This window comes from Diospyros lotus, chromosome 1 (assembly GCF_014633365.1).
Source record: "Diospyros lotus cultivar Yz01 chromosome 1, ASM1463336v1, whole genome shotgun sequence".
In the NCBI taxonomy this organism is placed as follows: Eukaryota; Viridiplantae; Streptophyta; class Magnoliopsida; order Ericales; family Ebenaceae; genus Diospyros; species Diospyros lotus.
In genome coordinates, this window is record NC_068338.1 from 21744826 (window position 1) to 21771926 (window position 27101).

At 39.5% G+C, this 27101-nt stretch overlaps 1 protein-coding gene across 3 annotated transcripts; it reads left to right on the forward strand.

Annotated features, from left to right (window-relative positions):
• The first annotated feature begins 839 nt into the window (after window positions 1–839).
• LOC127800978 (probable magnesium transporter NIPA3) lies at window positions 840–27101 on the forward strand. Of its 3 annotated transcripts, none has more exons than XR_008022918.1 (9): window positions 840–1086; window positions 1199–1255; window positions 6964–7054; window positions 7248–7408; window positions 7496–7623; window positions 9527–9664; window positions 10305–10352; window positions 25642–25734; window positions 26007–26054. XR_008022918.1 is itself a non-coding variant. In XM_052335700.1 (9 exons), exons 1-9 carry the CDS (start codon window positions 954–956, stop codon window positions 26380–26382), a joined length of 1056 nt encoding a protein of 351 aa, XP_052191660.1. In that variant the 5' UTR covers window positions 841–953; the 3' UTR covers window positions 26383–27101. The 3 variants fall into 3 exon arrangements, 2 of the variants coding, with proteins under 2 accessions (XP_052191674.1, XP_052191660.1); XM_052335700.1 differs by lacking the exon at window positions 10305–10352 and adding an exon at window positions 26249–27101 and having other exon boundaries at window positions 841–1086; window positions 26007–26127; XM_052335714.1 differs by lacking the exon at window positions 26007–26054 and having other exon boundaries at window positions 10305–10358; window positions 25642–25740.

Here is a 27101-nt window from a genome sequence, read left to right on the forward strand (position 1 = left end):
ACTATTGTTAATATATTTTTTTTCAAAACCCAAAATATCCTTATATAGTCTTATTTCTCTTTCTATCTTTTCTTTACCTTACTTATCCATTTTCCTCTTATATGCATCTTATTGGCAAAGATTGCCTATGGCTATTGTCACTAGTGAAGAAGTAAGATCCTAAAAGTGCATGTATGTGTATGTATAAATCACACACATATACACTCACACATCATAAAATCAAAATTGGTTTGAGGCAATCTTTCTCTCTTTCTCATTTTTTAACCAAAAATTGGATTTGTCATTCATCTCAAACCAAAATGTAGTTTAAGATGCTTTGAACTTAGATAGGTTCAAAACAAAAATGATCTTATAATATATTTATTTTTTTCTTTCCATTTCTCTTACACACACATCTTTAAACCTAAATTTAGATTTAAAACGAAGATGGCCTATGTTTGTTTACTTTTAAAAATAAACAGCATAAATCTAGTTCTATTAAATTTAGGTTGATGACCAACAAGAAATGAGAAGGTTAGAGAAACAAATGAGAAAAAGAGAGAGGGATAATATAAAGGGGATAAAATGATATTTTTACTTTTTTTGAGTAAGAGTGTTTAGTATAATTTTTTAAAACTTAGTGGTGATTTATGTATTTTTGTTAAATCTCCAAGGTGACTTAAGAAATTTATCCTATAAATTATAAGGAGACGAAAATTGCAATAAACAGTAGAAGGGGCCCATATTTTTATCGTCACAATTCTCAATCAATAAGCTTGTGTGGATGATGACACAGTAGCGGTCTCTCTCGTCTCCTTCAATTGGCTCAATAAATAAATACGTATTATTATTGCATTGACTGAGCATTTCGTTTTACGTGTGAGATTGGGAGACTCATCATTGATCATTCTTTGAAGGAATATCCAGATGAAAAGAGAAAGAAAGGAGCGAGTACGACGCACAGATCCATCCCAATGATGGCTTTTTCGAAGGACAATCTGATTGGGTTTCTTCTGGCTCTCTCGTCGAGTGGGTTCATTGGAGCGAGCTTCATTATCAAGAAGAAAGGCCTGAGAAGAGCTGCGGCCGCTTCCGGTGTCAGAGCCGGTGATTTTTCATTTGTTTTCCCCTTTGGATTTTCTCTGAATTTGGAAACTTTTCCATCTGGGCTTTGGATCTTCTCAACTGGGTACCTTTTGATTTTTCGATTTTTGTTTAGGCGTTGGCGGATATTCGTATCTTGCTGAGCCTCTCTGGTGGTTGGGGATGATCACAAGTAAGTTCTTGATTTTGCTTCTCGGTATTTCTTGGGTTATTCCTGTCAAGCCTTTCGTCCAAAATTGTTATTCTCTTTTTACAAATTTCTAGTTTAATCTGCTGGAAGTTGAACATGTGATCAAATAGTTGTTCTGAACTAATTGACATTTTTCTTTTGTTTTTTTCTTCATCATAATACTAATGTTTTAATTTACTAAAGTTGGAATTGTTACGGTTAAAGGAGCTTATCAACTAGAAGATAAGGAGTGGCGGTTAATGATAAGAAGATAAGGAAGCATAAAACTAAGAGGATAAATCAAGTTTAAGTTTTAATATTTTGTATAAATCTGTAAATTATAGAAGATTATTGTTCCTACTTATTAGGCTGTTATCCATTCCTAGTTTTTAGGAGATTTATTAGCATACTCCTTGTATATATAGGGTTTTATACACATGGAATAAAAAAGTGAGGATTTCTATTCTACCTAAACTTTCTCTCAACATGGTATCAGAGCCTGCTTTCTAGGGAATTTTGTTTAGGCCTTCATCGCCGTTTTTTTCCCTGCTTAGTGCCATTCCGACCTGTTTTCTTATTCCGTTTCTTGAAGTGATCAAAGTTAGTTGTGGCTTTCTTCTTCACCCAATAGAGTTGTTTCTTTCATTTGTTTTTCCCTTCATCCGTTTGGTCCATCACCCAATAAGTAAGTCCAAGATCTTCCTAAAATGTCTACCATCTCCAACACCAATCTTACATCAAAGGCGGTTGAAACAAGTAGCCCTTCAGAAGCTCCATTCACTGGATCTAGCAACTCAAGTAATGGGGGAGAACTACAAAATCTCCAGGCGGCCTACCGATTGAATGAAAGAAACTACCTAAAGTGGTCCCAGCTTATCCGGACCTTTCTCAAAGGTAAAGGTCAGATAAGTCATCTCTTAGGGATCGACCCTAAAGAAGGAGATGCCATGTTTGCTGCATGGGATGAGGAGGACTCTCTAGTTATGTCTTGGCTTTGGAATTCGATGGTGCCCAAGATATGTGATACGGTGATGTTTTTAACAACCGCTAAGGATATTTGGGAGGCTGTCAACCTCACCTATTCTAAAGTGAAGGATGCAACACAGATATATGAGGTCCGGACTAAGATTGCAGCAACCAAACAAAGGGTAAGATCTGTTACTGAGTACTCTAATGTGCTGCAAACTCTATGACAAGAATTAGATCATTATCAATGCCTAAAGATGAAATGCAGTGAAGATGCAGCCTTACATAAAAGATTTGTGGAAAATGAGAGAACTTATGACTTCTTGGCAGGTCTTAATATGGAGTTTGATGCAGTCAGGGTTCAAATACTTGGCAAAGAGGATATACCTTCCCTAAATGAGGTAATCTCTCTAATCCGAGCTGAAGAAGGGAGAAGATGAGTAATGCTAGACACTACTCCTATAGAAAAGTCAGCATTAATAGCATTGAGAGGTCCTAACTGGGGTCCTAAGGAGGAAAGGAAGGTTGCTGGAGATAAAACTTCCAACGATAGAGATTCTCGAGACTCTCTATGGTGTACCTTTTGCAAGAAACCAAGGCATACCATAGAAAGATGCTGGAAGTTACATGGAAAATCATCTAAAGGAAGACAACTTGAGGTCCAAAATCAAGCCTATATGGCTAGCAGTCACCAGCAGGCAGAGCACAAGCAAGGGGAACATAAGGAGCAAGCATATGGCTTGAATTTCAACTAGGCAGAAATTGAAAAGCTAAGAAACTTTCTAGACTCTCTTGACAAGAAAGAAAAAGGTACTTACTTTCTTGCACTTACAGGTATGTCCTCTCATTCTCTTACCCCTCATGCTTCGGGAATAACCCAATCTAATTCTTAGATTCTTGATTCCGGAGCAACAGATCACATGACCCCTTTATCCCATTGTTTCATTACCTATAGCCTTTGTTCAAGCTCTAAAAAGATAACCCTGGCAGATGGCTCCTTGACCACTGTTGTTGGTCAAGGAAATATTATCCTTAATAACCATCTAACTCTCAAGGATGTTCTCCATGTCCCTAAACTCTTCACCAACCTCATCTTCATTCAAAAGCTTACCCTATACAACAATTGCAGTGTTAATTTTTCTTCTACTTACTGTGAAATTCAGGGACAGGGGTTGAAGAAGAGGATTGGGCTTGCTAAAGCTAGGGCTGGCCTATACTACTTTGATGGATCAAATGGGGAGGAAAACAAGGACAAGGTGAATCTTGTGTCTTGTTTGGTGCAATCTAATAAGGACCAGATCTAGTTACATCACCATCGTCTTGGTCACCCTTCGTTTTTTACTCTTAGAGTTATGTTTCCAACTTTGTTTAGGAGTTGTGATATTCAAGACTTTCATTGTCCTATTTGTGAATTTGCTAAACATAAAAGGGTGTCTTACCCTTCATCCAATAAACGAACCTCTAGTCCATTCTCTCTTATTCATAGTGATGTTTGTGGCCCTGCAATTGTTTCCAATCTTTCTGGGGCACGGTGGTTCATCATATTTGTGGATGATTGCACTAGGGTAATGTGGTTGTTTCTTATGAAAAATAAATATGAAGTAAACACTATTTTTCCTAACTTCTATAACATGATTAATACTCAATTTGGAGTGCCAATCAAGAGGCTAAGGACTGATAATGCCAAAGATTTTTTCAATCAATCCCTCGCACAATTTTTCCAACAAAAAGGAATTATTCATGAATCATCTTATCCATATACACCCCAACAAAATGGGGTGGCTGAGCAGAAAAATGGGCATCTATTGGCTGTGACTAGGGCACTACTTTTTCACCATAATGTTCCAAAAAATTATTGGGGGGAGGTTGTTCTAATAGCCACTACCCTTATTAATAGACTGCCATCTCAAACTCTTGGATCCTATAGCCCTCTTCAACTCTTAAGCAACTATTTTCTTGATTTACATATATCTAGTCGTTGGAAACCAAAAATATTTGGGTGTGTATCCTTTGTGCATGTTCACAACCCTAATAGAGGCAAATTAGATCCTAACGCTCTAAAATGCATTTTTATTGGATATTCCTCTAGCCAAAAGGGCTATAAGTGTTACCACTCTCCTTCCAAAAGATTCTTTGTCTCGGCTAATGTTACTTTTGTGGAAAACTCTCCCTATTTTGATCACTCTCATGACAGCCAAAAAGCTGCCAAGGGAAATCCAGTCATATCTCTACCTAATCTAGATCCTTCACCTCAAACTACCTCCTCACTAGGTCCGGCTACTACAGAGGATGCACCAGACAAGGCTCTGGAGGAAACCTCACCAAGTACTCCTCCCCTGTAGGTCTACTCAAGGCGGCAGAAGCTGGCTGCTAGCCCGGTGCAGATCCAAGAATCTAATTCCTCCCCTGCACCTATTACCAGCACTGACACCAGCAGGTAGCAATTTTATCACTTCTATTGACTCCACTGCATCTATAACTAAATATCATACACCTCAAAGTGATCCTACCTTTTCCCCTAGTGATCTAGAATGGCCTATAGCCCCCTCAAAAAAGGCACCAGGACCTTCACTCAGCATCCTTTACACCTGGTCCTATCCTACTCCAAACTATCTACCCAACACAAAACCTTCCTAACCAGCCTACATACCATTCCAATTCCTCACCATTTTTCCGAAGCAATAAGGGATGAGAATTGGAGGAATGCCATGGAAGTCAAGATGGCAGCTCTTGAGAAAAACAACACTTGGGAGCTAGTTCAATTACTCAAAGGAAAACAACCAGTAGGATGCAAGTGGGTGTATACAATCAAATACAAATCCGATGGGACCCTAGACCGGTATAAGGCAAGGCTAGTAGCAAAGGGATACACCCAAGTGTATGGCATCGACTATCTAGACACCTTTGCCCCAGTTGCAAAGCTAAATACAGTGAGACTTCTCCTATCTCTAGTTGCTAACCTAGGCTGGCCATTAATGCAATATGATGTAAAAAATGCCTTCTTGTATGGAGACCTAGAGGAGGAAGTTTACATGGACTTACCACCGGGCTATAGTACAGATACTCGCGCGCAGGTAGTGTGCAGACTGAAAAAAACATTGTATGGCCTTAAAACAGTCTCCTAGGGCCTGGTTTGGCCAGTTTACCCATGTGATGCTTACCTTAGGGTATAAACAAAGTTAAGGAGACCATACCCTCTTCATCCATCACTTGGCCACAGGGGGAGTAACAATCCTATTAGTAGATGTGGATGATATTGTTGTGACCGGAAATGATGAAGAAGGTATGACTAGATTAAAGGAATGCCTAATTAAAGAGTTTGAAATTAAAGACTTGGGGAGGTTGAAATACTTCTTGGTCATAGAAGTTGCACACTCAAAAGAGGGCATCTTTATTTCTCAACAAAAGTATATTGTGGACTTGCTAACAAAAACCGGGCTACTAGGTTGTAAGGCTGCTACTACTCCGATTGAATTCAACCACAAATTGGGGGAGGTTCCAGAAGATAAAGAGGTGGATAAAGAATCCTACCAAAGGCTAGTAGGGAAACTAATTTATCTAGCTCACACTTAGCCAGATATTGCATATGCAGTGGGGGTGGTAAGTCAATTCATGCATAGTCTGAAAGAAACTCACCTTAGAGTAGTTTTTAGAATACTCCATTACTTGAAAGGGACACCAGGGAAAGGCATTATGTTCAAAAGGGGATGGAGTATGATACTCGAAGTCTATACTAATGCAGATTATGCAGGGTCAGTGGTGGACATGAGATCTCCGGCTATTGTACCTTTCTAGGAGGTAATCTTGTAATTTGGAGAAGCAAAAAACAAAGTGTGGTGGCCCGATTAAGTGCAGAGACAGAGTTCAGATCCATGGCGTTAGGGGTATGTGAGTTACTTTGGTTGAAAATTTTGTTAGATGATTTGAAGGTCACTTTGGTGGAACTTATGAGACTATATTGTGACAACAAATCAGCAATCAGTATTGCTCACAATCCGGTACAACATGATAGAACAAAGCATGTTGAGGTGGACCGACACTTCATTAAGGAAAAATTGGATAGTGGTCTAATATGTACTCCATATATATCATCTTGTGAACAACTTGTAGATATTCTCACTAAAGAGTTGCCTATACCTGTGTATTAAAAGTTGACTAGTAAGCTTGGAATGGATGATATCCATTCTCAATCTTGAGAGGGAGTGTTGCGGTTAAAGGAGCTTATCAACTAGAAGATAAGGAGTGGCGGTTAATGATAAGAAGATAAGGAAGCATGAAGCCTAAGAGGATAAATCAAGTTTAAGTTTTAATATTTTGTATAAATCTGTAAATTATAGAAGATTATTGTTCCTACTTATTAGGCTGTTATCCATTCCTAATTTTTAGGAGATTTATTAGCATACTCCTTGTATATATAGGGTTTCATACGCATGGAATAAATAAGAGAGGATTTATATTCTACCTAAACTCTCTCTCAACAGGAACTAATGCATTAATGGGTTTTTTATGATTCATCCAATAATCCATATGAAATTTTTATCATTTGGGAAGTGAATCCTCTATTGACTTCCAGAATGACAGAGATATGAGGCTGGCTATTTGTTTTGCTTTTGTAACTACTCTAGCATGTATTTTATTGGCTGCAACGCTCAGTTGATAAGGGCACCGATAGAGATTTTCAATGGGCTTCTGGCCTTCCATTGATCTTTTGCAGTATCCCTCTTTCTGTGTGATTTTTGGTACAGTGATCATTGGAGAGATTGCAAACTTTGTGGCATATGCTTTTGCTCCTGCAGTACTAGTTACCCCTCTTGGCGCATTAAGCATTATTGTCAGGTAATTCTTATGGTGTCACATTTCATTTACAACTTAACTATGTGGGGCCGGGTAATTGAATTCTAGCTCACCAGTCATTTCGTTTAGAGCCAAATGTGGCAATTTTTGTTAATTTTACCATGTATGATCTTTGTGTTGTTGTTGCCTTGTGTGATATGAAGTTGTGTTCTCAAGTTTTGATTTGTGTGTTTAGCGCTGTATTGGCACACTTTATCTTGAAGGAGAGGTTACACCAGCTAGGAATTTTGGGTTGTGTGATGTGCATAGCGGGTTCTGTCCTAATTGTTATCCATGCACCACAAGAGCGTCCTATCACTTCTGTTCAGGAAATATGGACTATGGCAACTCAGCCAGGTTAGACGTCAGCCTGTCTATTTCATTTTCTTTTTTGATCTATTGCAGCATGTAGAAATGACTAACCACATTTACCTTGGTTGTCAGCCTTTTTGCTATATGTGGGATCCGTAATTGTGTTGGTATTCATCCTGATCTTCTATTTTGCACCTCAATGTGGGCATTCAAATGCTCTAGTTTTCATCGGAATTTGTTCACTGATGGGTTCTCTCTCGGTAAATATGTTGAACTACTGATGGTTTTTCAGTATTTCTTTTTCTTTTTCTTTTTTCACTCAACAGGATTGTATAATTCAGGTAAAAAATTGAAGGGAATTGCAATATTTGAGGTTCTAAAACAGTCAATTAAAGCTCTAAATTGAGGAACATAAACCCTGTGTACTTGAAATCTATTTTCCCTATGGTCCTGTTTTGTTAATTAATGGTCCTGAAAAGAGAGGGAAATGGTTGAAAACTGAAATTGTTTAAGTTTTTTTTTCTGTAAATAAATTGTTTTAAGTTAGTGAGCAAAAATATTCATGAAAATATGAATCATGTTTCTTCTTGAAACTTGATTTTCATGAAATTCAGGCTATTATTTCTTAAGAATGGTACGGACAAAAGAGTCACTTTCTATGGAATTAGTAACCAATTATTGGGATTCCACATTTATCCACTCTATTGAATTCTACTTCTATTTATATGGATACACTTTCTCATTTTAATTTGAGGAAATTCAAACAATAAATTCTTAGGGGTGTTGAAATGTGAAAACTAACCTCTGTTTTGAAAATTTTTACCATAGAAAATGAAAAACTGAATATGTTCAAAAAGTGAAAATTTGTCAATCAAAAAATAGAAGACTATATATCTAGTCCATATTTAAACTAGATGTTGAAAGCATTTGTATAATGTTTTCTACTGTTTTCCTATAAGAAAGGTGTTATAGGTATAGGAAATATGGGTTTCCAACCAGCCAAAATCATATTAATTATACTTTAACTATTATCAATATAAATAGTAAAAATATAAATTTTAAAATTGACTAATAGTAAATAATATTAGAATATGAACAATATTACTATTATAAACGATAAAATTGTTTATGTCAAAAATAGTCTATAATAAATTTATCATTATATTATAAATATCAACAATATTGGTATTATAGATAGTAAAACCAGGAAATGAATAATAATATTAAGATGTACTAATATAATAAATAGTATTATAATATTAGCAATATCAATAATATAAACAGTAAAATGTTAAAAATAGTAAAGTTAATTAATGATAAATAGTAACAATTGTAATAGTATAAAATTTCTAAAATAGTAGAAAATAATTAAAATTTATAATTAATATCACTAATGTTTACCAGTGATATTCTAATATCAACAATATCATGAACATCGTATTAGTAGAAAATCTTATGAAATTATCAAACTAATTTATTCACAAATTTAATTTAATAATATTACTAATAATTTTTTATGATCAAATTATAATATTAGCTATCTCATGGATATTGTTTTGATGGTATTAATTATAACAATAATAAGATAATTGATAATATTTTAATATTATAATACTATTAATGACATGATGTTATATTATATAACAACTGAACCCATCTTACGGATAACCATTTTGAACATGTTTAAAGTGTTTAACCTAATGCATAAGGACAAGTTACTTGTTTTCAGTAACCTTTCACTCACTTTACCTTGCCAAACATAGTATGATGTCATTACTTTTCTTTTAATAGATTATCTACTTGACCAGTTTACTTAGAACAACAGATATGAAAACTTCATCAAGACTTCTTTTAATCTTTGATGGTTGAATTGGTTATAAAATTAGACCTTAATGTATTTTTGTTTCTTCTACTGAATTTTGTCTTACACTTGTTGATTCCACAAACTGAACCGAAGTTTTACTTTAATATGAAGTCTTGAAATCTTTTGCAAGTGAATTATAAAAAATAAAAAAAAATCTATATCAAGGGATGTGGATTGCCTCAATGGTTCTTTGAAGGGGGTTATTATTGATCAATCTATTATCTTGGAAAGGGGAAGTAGGAGTTCATTTTTGTAGCCAGTATATTACTAACATCAAATCTTTCTGGTTTGGTGTACAGGTGATGAGTGTTAAGGCCCTTGGAACTTCACTGAAATTGACTTTTGAAGGAAAGAACCAGTTGATCTATCCAGAGACATGGTGTTTTATGTTTGTTGTCACCACATGTGTTGTCACACAGATGAATTATCTCAACAAGGTTAGTGATGACTTTCTACAGAAATTGGATTAGGATGAACTGCCTCATAGCTTGTGGATGTCCATATTTTGTAGTCAACTAGTTCACATACAATGGGTGATTGAGAAGTTAATCCCCTTCGGTCCAGACAATGACCCTTTGTTTGACGTTCCACTTGTTTAAGGCCATGGGAAGATCAAGAAAAGGTAAACCCAAAGAATCAGAGAAGTTTGTCAGTTTCAAGTTTGACCTACTTTGGTCCCTTCCAGTTAAGTCTTAGTGTCCAAATGAGCTGTTACCAAATGAGAAAGCAGATACAGGTTAGCTAGGCATTCCATGAAGGCAAAAATATGCCATTACATGATATTAATTGAGTCTAGGTTCTCTCTGGAATTTTTAAGGGGAGGAGGATAAAAACTGTCTTGATCAGTCAGATTGTTACTGTATGAGATTTAAAGCTAGGAACAGTGTAATCAGCACAGAATCATATTTTTTAGCAAAGAAGCAACTGTAGCATCTTGCAAGTATGGGTTCTGGCCATCAAGATCTCATTTAGAATTGAATTTTGTATGTTTAGCAAGCTCAAGAAACACATGACAGTGTGATTTTTGATTTATTTAAACCCAAAGATTTGACTTTGGACAAACCTTTGGTTTTGCAGAAGTTCTCCAGAGACCTTGTGAAGGACAGAAATTTGTTATGAAATTTGGTAAGGGTGAGCATTCTTGGAGTTTTCTGACTTGTTTAATTGGTCAGAGACACATTAAGATTGAGATTCAAGACAGTTTACCAAGATGAAGAAGCTTCAATCCTTATTCAGTGAATTAAACAGAATCATTTATCTTAAAAGTCTAGCAATAATATATCCAGACCTTGCTTCCTTTTGTTCACCTTCATAATTTCATCCAAACAAGGAGTCCAACAACAATCCCTGGAAACACCATTTATTGAATCATTGATGAGCAATTATACGAAAAAATCCTTCACCCATGAACCACTTAGACAATTTGCTTCCAGGACCATGCAGCATGGTGTAGGTTGAAGGGTGGACCATGAAAGTCCTTTATCTATTCTGTCAGGGAAAAATGGGGGAAGAAAACATAATAAATTAAACTGACTTTGTTGATGTATCTGACAACCAAGTGTAGAGCCCTCCCATTAAGAAATTTATAAGCCTCATTTGGTTATGGTTTCTATGTTTTCTGTTTTGGAATCAAAAGTTTTGAAAATTTTGAAAACTCCTTTGTTTTCATATAAAATCATTTGCTTAATATAACTATTTTTGGAACCAACTAAAATATCTTTTTATTGTTGCCTTAAAACTAGGGTATCTTGAGAACAATTATGTAAAAACAGTTTCTAGAATTAGTTCAGAAAATATATTTTCTTGATATTTTTTTTGGTTTTGAAACCATGAAATAGTTTTTGGAACCATAACCATATGGGCTTGTAGTTTTCCCATAAAAAGAAACAGGCAGAAGTAATCAACTTCATCTCACTCATGCTGTCATTTCCCATTCAGATTTCTGTGCATCTCTCTTACAGAACAATTTATTTGATTTTCTTCTCCTATACTTTTTAGCTTTGGATAGACAAACTTGTTTCTCTCATTTCAGTCTTTGTTCTGTGTCATCTAAGTCTCAAGTCTAATTCTCTTTGCGCAGAAAATATTATAAGAAAGTTAAGCTCCTGCCACTATCACTAAGCTGTGCCTCCATAAGTTATTTCCTTCAATTGTTAATCATCACCAGTTCTTAACAGCCGTCCAAGAATGGACAAAGCCATCAAAAAACAAAGACTGATGAATCATGTATCCCCTAAGCACTGCTACCTATGGCAACCACTCATCATGTCAACACCATCTGTGCTCTCTGCTTCCTCACCAACTAAACTAACTACTTCAGGAATTTTCATCTCTGCATTGCTTTCTAATCATTATGTTCATTTAAAAGCTTCACATGCACAAAGAATTTTTATTTTAATGTCTTTCCTTACCTTTTTTCTCTCTGATGCCTTGTGCAATTTAGCACAAAACTCTTAAGCCAGGGGACTGATAATCTAGGGAAATATTGATCATTGTTTGTAACATTGTGTGAGAGGAAGAAACTATATAAGTGGGCTTAAAACAGTGTGAGATCAAAGCTGGAACAATAATTTGAAACTTAGGGTTTGGGAAAACTTCAAATGTTGAAATAGAATAAAAGTGGCTACTTACAAGTGTCCTAAAGACTATTTTACTAGGGTTACAGGAGGGATAAATCCTAGCTGTTGATCAGAAAGGAATCCTCCTAATCTTAGCTACCCATCCATATTAAAAGTCACGTGGTAGACACATGACTACTTATTAAAGCTAATAATATAAATAATAACCAAAAGCTAATCAAATAAGAAAAATGAAAACACTAATAAATTAAAGAATTTGGTCCTGCATTAGTTTGCTTGAGAAGAAACAGATAGATAAGCATCTAAACTGTGTGCTAGTGTCTTTGTGCTCCCTGAATGCAGAGAAGATATCTGATTCAAAGGCTTGGTATTTCCAAAGTGAGTCTCACTTATATACAGAGGCTGAAAAATAAGGAACATATTTTATAAAAGGAATGTTTTCATTTGGAAAGAGTGATTTTGACTTAAAAGATAACTTCACCCAGGGGAAAAGAATAGAGATGGTTATTAAAAATCAACTTCTCCTACCAATTTTAGTTCGTCTAAAAAACATTTGATTTGCTTTAGATTCACAGCCATCAAAGCATCAAAAACAGAGAAACACCAGATAATACTTGCACAGCCTGGTGCATTATCACCCAAAAACTTACAAAATCCAACCTAGCTCCATCCCTTTGTGGGGTTTACAAGAATTCTGAATAAACTGGAAACCCCATGAGAATTCTTTGTTGATTATTTGATCTTTCATCAATAGCTGTTTAGAGCTTTCTGTCCAATTTTGTGTGTATGTATGAGTGAGTGAGATAGATGGGGGGGGGGGGGGGGGGGGGGGGGGGGGGGGGTTATGAATAGAGAAGAGAAGAAGAAGAGTGGGCAAGCCTAGAAGCAAAACATTCTTTTTTTTATGTTACTCAACAACGTAAGTTACAATCTCTCGTATCTCTCGCCCATTTATGGAAGAGAGAGAATAATTCAACTTGGAAAAGTGAATTAAAGAAAATCAGTATTTACAACTAAACTCTAAAAGTTTTGCAATTACTAATTCCTAGAAGCTTAGGCTTCTTGCTTCATTCTTCATTTCTCCTGTACTATGAAATTAGCCGTCTTGGTCACCATTGGTTCTTGCCAACTGAGAAGAATTCACATCTGGAGATTAATGATCAAATGTACTCCCCTAAAAATTATGGGCCCAGACAACAAAACTCATCTGGGTGATCCAGGAGGCATCTTTGTCATGAGGATGGTTCCAATAGACAAGAAAGTGCCTATGACTTCTGTTGGGAGAAATGATGACCTCGAGAGAAGGAAGAGAGAGAAGATAAGGAACATGTGCTGAAGCTGAAGGAGATGAAGTAGCACCTATAAAAGAAAATATGTCAACAGACTAGGAGGCTCAAAATTGTTTCTATAAGGAAACAACTCCTAAATTCTGTACACAAAATCAAGTTATATCTGGAGTCAACAAGTGAACTTTGAGTTGGGTCCAAGATTTTGAACAACGTGAAGGGCCACTGGCTGGAGGATAAAGTTTCCCGAATGAATATATAGGGTAAGATTGAGGAGCACATAAACCATGACACAATCCCTGCATTGAAATCTAGTTTTGTGTGATGCACATCAGCAACTAGAAGCATAGGAAAGGAGAAGAATGAGAGGAAGAAGCCAAGCAGGAAAATATTCTCTGTTCATATGAATCTGAGTAATAATGTAATTTAAACTTCACACCTGGGTAATATATTTCAACCAGGAAAATAGCTGAGAAAGTCATAATTCCAAGATTACTAAATCCTTATTTGATTAAAACTTTGAAAATATAATAATTCTCATTGAAACCTAGTTAGGTTTGATGTAAATTACATTGGCCTTACAGAAGATAAGGCCATAAATAGAAATGAATGGAGAACCAGAATTCATGCAGCTAACCTCACGTAGTGGGATAAATGCTTGGTATATTTTTGTTGTTTGTCTATAATAATTCCTAAATTTTTAGACCCCTTGCTTTCTTCTTTGTCTTTTTCTCTATTGTAAGTACGGAATTACCCTTCTTGATCTCCATCACTGAGGACCAATTGGTTTAGCGAAACCTAATATGTTTAGAAGTATTTCTTTCACCAGTGGGAATGGCAGCTTATGACTACACCTTATATAAATTTTAGGACATCCAACCATTAAATTTTCTTTTGAATCTTGAAAAAATGATACTAGAGCTTGCTGGCTTCATTTCACGGAGAATTGGAGTGAAAAAGTAAAATCTGCACCTTACAGATTGTTATGTTATGAGAATAAAATAATCTGTGTATTCCACTAAGTGTACAATTCAAGAGTATATATACAAGTATTTAAAGTTAATTACACTAATACCCCTTACTTATCTTATTTAACATTCCCCCTCAAGCTGGAGCATATATATTGAGCATGCCCAGTTTGGTACAAATATAATTCACACGAGAACCTCTAAGCGACTTGGTAAGTAAATCGGCCAATTGATCGTTGGAACCCACATATGTTGTAACTATATCTCCAAAGAGCACCTTTTCTCTAACAAAATAGCAATTAATTTCAATATGTTTGGTTGTCTCGTGAAACACAAAATTAGAAGCAATATGCATTGCAGCTTGGTTGTCACAAACCAATTGCATAAACTTAACCTGTGTAACTCCTAACTCCTCAATTAATTGTTTCAACCACACTAGCTCACATGTTGCTACGGCCATTGCCCTATATTCAGCTTCTGCACTGGATCTGGCGACAACAGTTTGCTTCTTACTTTTCCAAGAGACTAAGTTTTCACCCACAAATACACAGTATCCAGATGTGGATCGTCTGTCACTAATTGATCTTGCCCAATCACCATCCGTATATCCCACAATCTGGCCGTGTCCATGATTTTGATACAATACACCCTAACCAGGGGCAACCTTAATATATCAAAGAATACGAATCACTGTATCCCAGTGGCTATCACAAGGTGAATTCAATAACTGACTTACTACACTCACAGCAAATAAAATATCAGGACGAGTGATTGTGAGGTAATTAAGTTTTCCAACTAGTCAACGGTAGCGCCCAGGATCAAAGAGAGGCTCCCCCTGTCTCGGTAACAACTTGATATTTGGATCCATAGGGGTATCTGTGGGCTTACATCCAAGCAATCCTATCTCATCTAACACATCTAGGGCATACTTCCTTTGAGAAATATAGATGCCTTGCTTTGACCAAGCTACCTCAATGCCCAAAACATATTTCAAAGGACCCAGATCCTTAGTTTGAAATTGTTGATGAAGATGTGCCTTCAATTCAGTGATACCAACATCATCATCCCCTGTAAGTACTACATCATCAACATATACCACTAGAAGACTGTGGCGGCCAGACTAAGAACGAGAAAACACAGAATGATCAGCTTCACTCCGAGTTAACCCAAACTTAAGAACAGCTGAACTGAATCAACCAAACCAAGCTCGAGGAGATTGTTTTAAACCGTATAGAGATTTCCGAAGACAACACACTAGCCCAAACTCCCCCTGAGCAACAAAGCCAGGAGGTTACTCCATATACACCTCTTCCTGTAAATCGCCATGAAGGAAGGCATTTTTTATGTCTAATTGATGAAGAGGCCAGTGAAACATGGCAACAAGAGATAAGAAAAGGTGAACAAAGAAGATCTTAGTAATAGGAGAAAATGTATCGCCATAATCAAGACCAAAAACCTGAGTGTAGCCTTTGGCAACAAGCCGAGCCTTAAGACGATCAATCTAGTCGTTAGGGCAAACTTTAACAGTGTAAACCTAGCGACAACCAACAGTAGACTTACCATTGGGAAGAGATACCAAGTCCCAAGTCCCGGTGGAATGTAAAGAAGACATTTCTTCAACCATAGCAGCCCGCCACCCTGGATGGGAAAGCGCTTCGGGAACAGATTTAGGTAGAGAAACATAAGATAAAGACAAAACGAAAACAGAATATCTAGGGGGCAAAGAATCATAACTAACAAAGTGTGAAATGGGATGGAAAGTGGTGCGATGACGAGTACCTTTACGAAGAGCAATAGGTAAGTCAAGATCAGAAGCCAAAGGCGACGAACCAAAGGAGGAAGAACTAACCGGCACAGAGGATGAGTCAAGAGACGGCTCCCTCGGATTAGTGATGACAGGCAGTGCTGGTTGGGCCACAGGTTGTGGACATCGTTGATAGACCTGAAGATCAGGGCGATCAAGGCAAGAGGTAACGGGCGGTGGAGATGGAGATAATGAAAGGTCAAGAAAAGGAACAGGCAAAGGTAAGCCAGCAAACACGGACTTAGAGACCTCGGACGAAGAGGCAAAATAAGGAGATGACTCAAAAAAGGTAACATCTGCTGAAATAAAATATCGAGTGAATTGAGGAGAGTAGCAACGATATGTCACGGCTTGTGACTCGGATAGGCTGGCTGGTTTAGAATTAATCAACGATAGGAGTAGTAAGCTGAGTAGAGAGAAGGGAAGAAAGAGATAGTGAGGGAGATCAGATGAATATAGAGGAAAAGAAAGAAATCTGAAGTTGATTGATAATCTCGTTGTTGTTGCCGAGGGTCTAAGAAGGATATATAGGCCTCGACAACCCGAGGATTCCTTCCCTAGACGGTTATAACAGCCTATTTTGTCCTATTCACGCCCTTTACACATGGGCTACTTTTGGAATATTCTCTCTAACAAACTAGTACAGCTGGAATTTAAAACAGATAGCAAAATCCAAAGAAAGCAATAACATAATGCAATGAAAGGAAATTAGGACAAGTATCGCCGAGTGTGACAATTCCCGCCCCTTTAAATCATTTCTTGTCCTCAAGAAATGCTAAGTAGGTTGGCAGCAGTGGGAAACTGTTGGAGAAGACTTGGTAGGTACTCCCAAGTGTTGCTTCCCTGCTCTCCGTGTTGCCACCTTACTAACACCTGGATGAGGGGTACTCCCTGGCGGTAGATAACTCTCTTGTCGAGAATGGCCTCAGGCTTCTTCGAAATCTCCTTCTCCTTGGCATTGGTGGACAGTGCAGTATCCACTGGCTCAGCCCCAGCGGATTTCTTCAGTAAGGAGATGTGGAAAATGGGGTGTATGTGGGTCCCTTGGGGAAGTTGTAGTCGGTAGGCCACCTTCCTGACCCGAGCCAATATGGGATAGGGACCAAAGTATTTGGGGCTCAATTTGGACACCGGTCCTTGGGTAAGGGCCTTCAGATGAGGGTACTTTAACCGGAGATACACTCTCTCTCCCACTTCGAACTCCCTCTCACTTCTTTTCTTGTCCACATACTGCTTCATCCTATTTTGGGCTGAAGCTAGTTCCTGCTTAATCTACTGCAGAACCACCCTTCTTTGTTGCATGTATTCTTCCATCACGGTTGCAGTCACCTGTCCTTGTAAGGCGGGTAGAAAGGGAGGTTTGTACCCATAGTTGGCTTCGAAAGGAGACATTTTCAAGGCTGTGTGGTAATTAGAGTTATACCACCACTGGACCAACGCTAACCATCGATGCCAGCTCTTGGGTTGCAGGATGCACATACACCGCAGGTAGGTTTCCAAGCTTTGATTGACCCTCTCCGTCTGGCCATCCGATTGCGGGTGATAAGCTGTCGACATATTAAGTTTGGCCCCCATAGACTTCATCAGTCCCTGCCAAAACTCACTTGTGAAGATCTTATCCCTATCTGAAATGATAGTACTTGGAACTCCATGCAGCACCACTACTCTGTCCACAAAGGACCTTGCCACCTCCTGCGCTGTGAAAGGGTGGGACAAGCCTATGAAATGGGCGAATTTTGTCAACCTATCTACGACCACCAGCACGCTATCCTTCCCTTCAGATTTAGGCAATCCTTCTATAAAATCCATAGAGACACTAGCCCAAGCTTGGTCCAGAATAGGCAGGGGTTGAAGAAGACCGGGGTAGGGTACATTTTCATGTTTGCATTTCCTGCATGCGTCGCAGGCCAGGACGAATTTCTTGACATCAGTCTTCAACTTGGGCCATTGGAAGAGTTGCTTTACCCTAAGGTAAGTATTTTGAACTCCTGAATGCCCTCCCAAAGGTGATTCATGCAAGGATTGCATGATCTTTTTCTTGAGACTTCCCTTATCCCCAATAACGATCCTGCCATTAAATCTGATCAACCCTTCTTGTAAAGCATAACCTTCAGTATCAGCAACTCGCATTGCTAGCTTTTCCAATATCCCCCTCACCTGTTCGTCCGCTTCATAGCTGTCGACAACTTCTTGATACCATGCTGGAACTACGGTCGTGATTGCACTCAGACTCCCTTCTTCTTGGCACCTTGAAAGGGCATCAGCAGCTACATTCTCCTTGCCCTTTCTATACTAAATTATGTAGTCCAACCCCATCAATTTTGCCATTCCCTTTCTCTGCAGTTGTGTTTGGAATTTCTGCTACAACAAATGCTTTAAGCTTTCATGATCTGTCTTGATTATAAACTTCCCATTCTCTAAGTAATGCCGCCACTTTTCCACCGCCATAAGCACTGCCAAGAATTCCTTTTCATAGATGCTTAATCCCAAATGCCTTGGGCTTAATGCTTGACTTAGAAATGCCAACGGCCTTCCTCCTTGTGACAGCAAAGCCCCAATGCCCCCTCAGCAGGCATCTGTTTCCAATATGAAAGGGTTAGAAAAATCAGGCAAGCCCAAAGTAGGTACCCTGCTCATCTCAATCTTCAGCTTCTCGAAGGCTTCCTCAGCCTCTTTTCCCCAGCTGAATGAACCCTTCTTAAGTAGGTTGGTCAGTGGTTTACTCACTACTCCATATCCTCGCACAAACCGGCGGTAGTAACCGGTAAGGCCAAGAAACCCCCGTAGAGGCCTTACCGTTGTGGGACGTGGCCAAGCTAACATGGCCTCCACCTTTTTGGGATCAGTCCTAACCCCTTCTTTTGATATCAAATGGGCCAAATACTTAACCTGATCTTGCCCAAAGGAACACTTCGACCTTTTGATGAAGAGCTAGTTAGATCTAAGGACTTCTAGGGTGGTTTTGAGGTGTTGTAAGTGCTGGTTAAGGTTTGGGCTATAAACAAGGATATCATCAAAAAATACTAGTATGAATTTCCTTAAATAGGGTTCGAAGATTTGGTTCATTAGGGCTTGAAAAGTGGCTGGGGCATTGGTGAGTCCAAATGGCATCACCAAGAATTCAAAATGTCCATGATGGGTTCTAAAGGCTGTTTTATAGACATCATCAAGTTTCATTCTTATTTGATGGTATCCTGAACGAAGGTCCAGCTTTGAGAAAATTTTGGCATTGTGTAGTTCATCCATTAGATCTTCTATCAAGGGTATAGGATACTTGTCTTTAATGGTTGAGGTATTTCGTTGCCGGTAATCCACACAAAAACGCCAAGATCCATCCTTCTTTTTAACAAGGAGGACTGGTGATGCGAAAGGGCTTTGGCTGGGTCTTATGGAGGATTGTTTTAACATTTCCTTCACCATTTTCTCAATTTCTGTTTTTTGGATGGGAGAATAGTGGTATGATCTGATGTTTATGGGTTCGGTATTGGGCTTTAGGTGGATTGAATGGTCCAAGGCTCGGGTTGGGGGTAGAGTATCAGGTTCAGTAAATAAGTCCTCAAATTCTAATAGCAATTCATCAATAGGGGCCTGAAAGTGTACCTGGCCAAGCTCACATTGCTGGTTGTTGACAGTCAAGTATAATTCCCCATACAGCTTCTGCTCGCCCCCTTCTTCCACTGTTGTAATGGAAAACAGTTGAGCCAGTTGGTTCCACTTACTCCTGAACACCCGGTGAAGCTTCTTCCCTGTTATCATTCGGCAAGTCCCAAACTCTCTTCCCCCAGCGAGAGTCATTCTTCTTCCTTCTTTGTCAAATGATACCTCCATCCTATTGAAATTAAAGCTTATGGGGCTCACTTCTTTCATCCAGTCCACCCCTAGTACCACATCGCAGCCCCCTAATTGAAGCAGCCTTAGGTCTGCCTCAAACTTCTCCCCTTGCATCTCCCAATTAAACCCCTGGCATACCGATTCACTGATCACTTTGTTCCCATTAGCCACCGTCACACTAAGGGGTTGAGTTTCCTTGGGAGAGCACTTCAATCTTTTCGCAAACCCTTCATCCAGGAAGCTATGCGTGCTTCCACTATCAATTAAGATCAACAAGTTGTCCTCCTTCACCTTCCCTTCCACCTTAATGATCTTGTTATTGGTCACCCCTTTTAACGCATGGAGTGAAATCTCACTTGTGTCTTCTTCCCCAAGCTCATCATCCTCTTCTCTTTCATCTTCTTCTACTTCTGACTTCTCCTTCGGGCCCCCTTCTAATAACAACAGTTGCCGCCTACATTGATGCCCAGGATAGTATTTATCCCCGCATCTGAAATACAACACCGGCTGCCTCCTCGATTCATTATATTTTCCCCCTGAACTAGGCCCTCCTGTGTTCCTAACACCTTGGCCTCCCCTACCCCAATCTCGGTTATGTACCTTATCTCCCGGATGGGCTGAGTTTCCCGTGACTGCCCGGTGCTGTTGTCTCTGCTTCCTCATTAAAGCCTCGACCACCATTTCTTGTAGTCGAGCGCTTTTTGCCGCTTGCTCCACTGTTCTAGGCCGAATCATTTTAACCATAGGTCAACTCATCTCTGAGCCCACTCAAGAAGCTAGAGACGAAATAGGCTTCTGAGAGGTGGGGGTCGTTGTTGATCATTAATGATCTCAGCTCTTCAAACTGCCTCAGGTAGGCATTCACATCTCCTATCTGCTTTAATTTGTTGAATTCTTCGATGACATCTGACGTACTCTTTTCTCCAAACCTCTCGCATAACCTCCCCGTGAACTCCACCCAGGTTGGGTTGTTCCTGACCCTTATCCACCCTTGATACCGGGCGTCTACCAGGTCATCAAAGTAGGCCGAAGCCAAAGCTACCCTCCTTTCCTCAGGTACATTGTACCAGTCGAACATGTGCTCACATTTTCTCACCCACCACCGGGGATTATTCCCATCAAACACCGAAATCTCCAACCTAGGTGTCGGGAAACCCCGGTTGCTGTGGACGATTCTGCCCTTCCTGTCCACCTTCCATCACGTTTCTCATATTTCCTTTCGGTTCCAGCCCAACCCCTTCATCCCCTGCTACTCTTATCTCTCCTGACATCTGGTATTAATGGCTCTGTTCAATCTCTAGGAGGAAACTCAAGGGCTAATCTCACCGCATTTTGGCGAGTGAACATAACCATGAACTATTGGAGTTGGGCTTCCAGCTCTACTCTCATTTGCGCATTATCCTCCCGCATTTGAGACAGAGCTCTGTCGAGCCTTCTCTCAAGTTCACCTACCGAATTTTCCATTCAGCGGTCCAGTGTTAAAATCGCCTCGTGATTTCGCTTCGATCCTTGCTCTAACTAATCTACGTGCGTCTGGAAGTCTGTCACCGTCGAGCCGAGCTATTGTAGCTGCGACTCGAGGCTCTTCATGCGGGTACCGTCCGCCATAAATGGATGCTACGCTAATCCAGCCAAGACCGCGGCTCTGATATCAAATTGTCACGGCTTGTGACTCGGATAGGCTGGCTGGTTTAGAATTAATCAGCGATAGGAGTAGTAAGCTGAGTAGAGAGAAGGGAAGAAAGAGATAGTGAGGGAGATCAGATGAATATAGAGGAAAAGAAAGAAATCTGAAGTTGATTGATAATCTCGTTGTTGTAGCCGAGGGTCTAAGAAGGATATATAGGCCTCAACAACCCGAGGATTCCTTCCCTAGACGGTTATAACAGCCTATTTTGTCCTATTCACGCCCTTTACACATGGGCTACTTTTGGAATATTCTCTCTAACAAACTAGTACAGCTGGAATTTAAAACAGATAGCAGAATCCAAAGAAAGCATTAACAGAATGCAATGAAAGGAAATTGGGACGAGTATCGCCGAGTGTGACACGATACCCCTTCTGAAGGCGAGAATAACCTAGAAAGACATTTAATGGAACGAGGAGAGAGCTTATCGCGACCTGGGGCAAGATGGTGAACAAAGCAAGTACTCCCAAAGATACGAGGGGGGAGAGAATATAAGTCAACTCGAGGAAAAAGAACATAATGAGGAATCTGGTCATTAAGGACAGAAGATAGCATGCGGTTAATTAAGTAGCATGCAGTTAAGATAACATCACCCCAAAATTGAATCGGAACATGCATATGAAGAAGGAGCGTGCGAGTTGTCTCAATAAAATGACGATTCTTGCGTTCAGCCACCCCATTTTGTTGTGGGGTTCCAGGACACGAAATTTGGTGAAGAATCCCATTAGATGCCATATAAGATTTCCAGGACACGAAATTTGGTGAAGAATCCCATTAGATGCCATATAAGATTTAAATGGGAGAGACAAATATTCAAGAGCATTATCACTACGAAGAACATAGATAGGCAAATTAAATTAAGTTCTAATTTTAGCACAAAATGTAGTGAATACTGAAAATAATTCTGAACGCGTTTTCATTAAATATAGCCATGTAGTGCGAGAGAAATCATCAATAAATGTTATAAAATACCGAAAATCATCTTTTGAATTGACACGACTAGGACCCCATACATCTGAATGGACTACTAAAAAAGGAGAACTAACACATTTATTGACTGTACTTGGGAAAGAACTACGATTATGTTTCCCAAGTTGACAAGACTCACACTCTAAGGAAGAAATACGAGAGAGATTGGGAACCGTCTTCTTGAGATTGGGAAGATATGGGTGCCCCAGTCAACAATGGATCTGTAGTGGGGAAGTAGTCGTCGTGCACGCCATTGAGGAAGTAGGGGAAGATAGATAGTAGAGGCCATGAGACTCAAGCCCCGTGCCAATCGTCCGTCCAGTCCTCCGACCCTGCACAAGAACAGAATCGGACAAAAAAGTTATTGAGCAATTAAGATTATGAGTGAGTTGACTGACAGAGAGCAAATTAAAGGAACATTGTGGTAAGTGGAAAACATATGACAATGGTAAAGTAGGGAGAGGTGATTCTGTGCCAATATCCGTGACTGAGGCTTGAGAGCCATTAGCCAATGTAACAAGAGGTAGAGGTTGTAGAGGTTGAATATGAGATAAGAAGAGAACGATTACTAGACATGTGATTAGTAGCACCAGAGTCGAAGATCCATGGGCCAAGAGAGGATGAGGAGGACTTAGTAAAGCAAGCAGTAGGGTTACCGGAGAAGATGAGGAGGACTTAGTAAAGCAAGCAGTAGGGTTACCGGTGTCAGTAAGGGACGTGATAGGTGAAGTAGCCTATTGTGTTGCCCAGAACTGAAGGAACTGGGCATACTCCCCCTCGGTGATAGTCACTAGTGAGGAATCACTGGGTGTGAGAGATGTCTGACCCTCTGAAGTACCAACAACCATGTTAGCAGTACTGGCTGCCTGAGGTGGACGACCATGTAGGCGATAGCAAGTCTCTCTAGTGTGACCAAGACGATTACAATAGGAGCACTGGGGCCGAGGACGACCACGATCAGTCTGGGTCATAACTAGGGCGGAGTGATCTCCAGGTATGGACACGCCATGATCAGCAGTAACAGAAGAGGCTCTAAGTAGCCTGGCAAATAGCTCTGTCAAAGGTGGGAGAGAAGCACTGCTGAGAATCTATGGCTTAACAGTTTCAAGCTCCGTACGAATTTCGTGAAGACAGAGGACAATAAATATGTGATCATGTTGTTGCTGTTGTTTCTTGATATCTGTATTAAATGGCATCAACTCATTAAAATCAGTAATAGAAGCTTGGAGTTTATCCAAATATGTGGTCATATCCAAATCAGCCTGTCGTAGATTGAACAAAGCACCAATCACATCATAAATACGAGTGATGTCACTCGTATACAGCTCACGAGCCTGAGTCCACAGGGCACTACACTCCTGAAAAGGTCGAAATATCGGCATCAAAGTCGGCTCAATAGTCTGCCACAATAAACTCAGTAACTGGGCATCCACCTTCCGCCAAAGAGGTTGATCTCCCTCAGGAATAGTTGAAATAGTCTTTGATAAATGATCCTCAAGACCATGTCCAAGAAACCAAATCTCAATTGCAGATGACCAAGCAGAATAATTTTGTCCACTCAATTTCTCCGTGGTAATACCTAGTGTGCCCGAAAAATGGGGAATGGTTATAGGTGTGGACATGGTGGAGCGGCTTGTGGATGAAGAGTGCGTTGGAGATGAAGACATTGTGCAGAAAACACAACAAATTCGGAGCAGGTCGGGTTGTACGTTCGAGGAGAAGGCAGAAGAGACCTAGAACAACAGTAGCTGGATCTGGGGTCGGCCGCGAAGAGGATGGTCGGATCTAGACCGGCGAGGCGACGGCGACCGGTGATCAGAGAAACCACCGCGAGAGCCAGCCGAAAGAAGAAGAGGCTGCGAGGAGAAGACTGGGCGTCACGGATCTAGGCTCGCTATGGGCCGTGCGATCTGGGCGATGACAGATCTGGGTAATGCGAGGCCGTGCAAGCTGGGCGGTGGCGGATTTGGGCTGCGGCCGTGCGATCTAGGCTACGACAGATCTGGGCAACGCGCGAGATCTGGCCACGCAATTTGAGAGATGGCCGTGTGATTGGAGGCAGCGGCAACGGCAGCGGTGGCAGCGGCGGTGGACGGCGGCTGGGTCTAGGGTTTGTGTCTCTGATACCATGTTATGTTATGAGAATAAAATAATCTTTATATTCCACTAAGTGTACAATACAAGAGTATATATATAAGTATTTAAAGTTAATTATACTAATACCCCTTACTTATCTTATCTAATGCAGATAAAGGAGTAATTTCTTTATACATACTCTTATTTACATTAAATGAAATGATCTTAGTGCTGCCTCGATACTTTACTGTTTATCATTAGGGAGTTTTTTAATGATGTTTTATGTCCAAAGATATTCTTCAGGCAGAAAAAATATATATAATTTTTTCCTCGGAATGTCCAGTGGTTGGTTGACATTTGAGAAGGTGAAAAAAATTAGATGATAACTATCTTTTTTGGTTGAACAAATTATCAGTGCTCAAATACTTTGCAATGGGATCAAATTTATCATCAGGGGTTTTGAATTTTACCCTTGGATATTCAAATTCTCATCTACTACTATCCGGAGTTTTGATTTGGCCCTCAACTATTAGAGCCGACACTTCACTGTGATGGGTGCAAAAACATGTTTATGTGTACATCTATATACTTGCATACATAAAAGGAGATGTCATAAAATTTGATCCAACAAAACACTAGCATGAACAATCATTTAAATCAGGACTATACTTCAAGTGATTCCATCGCATTGCACTGGTGGCGACTGGAATGTGGTTAAAACCTCTATTGGGCAATGGTGCCATGTGAATTCTGTTTTGAGTTTTGTCCACTCTTATTGGGCTTCTGACCCTGTGAATCTAGCTCCAAACGGTTCGCTCTTTATTTGAAAAGGGTTGACTCACTGTTGAGGGTTGATGGTGACACTGATCTAAAAGATGAACCCTTTGTAAATGCATGGCAATGTAGCAGCTGTATTTAGCTTTGCCTGCCTGCACTAATGTGAGACTGGAGTTGTTACTGTTGTCCTCCAGTTCTAGCTTGTGCTTCCAAGATGGCATTCGTTCATTATAGGCTTTGTCGCTCTCCTCCTTGCATAAGAGAGGTTTTAACCGTTCCCGAGTTTTGGAGTTTATGATGAAAAACATTTTTTTCCTTCATTTCTGCTCAAATAAACAGCAGAAAATAGGAATGTGCAGTTCAAATTTGTTAATGTAGTTGTTGTATATATATAAATAAAATTTACCTGATCTAATGATGTGTTCTTGTCATCTCAGGCTCTTGACACCTTCAACACTGCAATCGTTTCCCCCTTGTATTATGTCATGTTCACCACGCTTACAATAGTTGCCAGTGTTATAATGTTCAAGGTAAATGTAGCTTCACCAAAGTTGTGTGATTTTTGTAAGTGAATCTACCGTTAATTTCCCATTTCCACCAGGGAACAACCTTCAATTCGAGTGACTGATAGGAATCCTTTGTGCAGTGGTGTGAACTAGACATGTTCAGATTTCATATGCAGATATTCTTTTCCTACCAAATCCAGAACCACTTAAGATATTCAAGCCCTAATATATAATTTAAACCATCCAACAAATGGTGTCAATTCCAACATGTAAATATATGATTTTTTTTATTCCAGGATTGGGATGGCCAAAGCGGAGGAAGCATCATATCAGGAATATGTGGCTTTGTTGTTGTGCTTTCAGGGACCATTTTGTTGCATGCAACCAAAGACTTCGAGAGAAGTTCATCCTTTAGAGGTGCTTGTGTTCCTTGCCTTGCCTTGCAGTATTCAGTTTTTCTCATATTAAGACCTTTATCAGCCTTGTGAATATTCAATTATCTTTGATGATTCATGCTAAAAATTTGAAGCAAATGCAGGTGGCTATGCACCCATGTCGCCTTCATTTTCAGCTCGACTGTGCACTGGTAATGGGGAATTGCTGAAGCATGAAGAGGAAGACAAGTCATGTTCAGAGGAAGCATTCATAATAAGACAAGAACTCTACCCATAGTTGGCTGCACTATGAGACACAAAATTGAACCCATTTTTTTTTCCATATTGGGGGCAAGGTGAAGTTCCAGTTCAAAGAACTTCTAGAGGGGGATGCTAATCGGATGACTTGACTTCAAATTGCAGCTTCAGGTCAACTCTATGCCGTGATCATGAATTATCAAGCCCTTGCTTCCATAGGTTATTTGGTAACTAACATCATCAGGATTCACCTTTAGATTGTCATTGTTGAGTATTCTGGGTTGTTGTAACCCTTGCGTCCATAGGTTATTTGGTAACTAACATCATCAGGATTCACCTAGTTGTCATTGTTGAGCATTCTAGCTTCTTGTTGTTGATGCTTTTCCTATTTGAGGGATACCAAGTTGTGCAGCTTGTCCAAGATCAACCGTGTCAAAATTGTAAAAACCTTAGTGTTCGACGTCAGAAAAGGCCAGCTGCCTTCCGGGCTACCCAGCTGTGACCATGCAAAGTTAGAAGAGACGAAAACCAGATGGAAAACTGACTGATTTTGGACCCATCGCTCAACAATCTACACTGAGAAATTTGGTGTACTTCTAGCTGAGTTGGGATCCTTTTCTGGTAGAATGAGGAAATGGATCTTTGTATAGTGTTTGACACCCCTCAAAACAACATTTTCTTGGGTTGATTTCTATTGTTTCAAATTCTTGTGAAACTGAGACTTGGGTTCCCATTATATTTCAACAACTTTGTTAAACA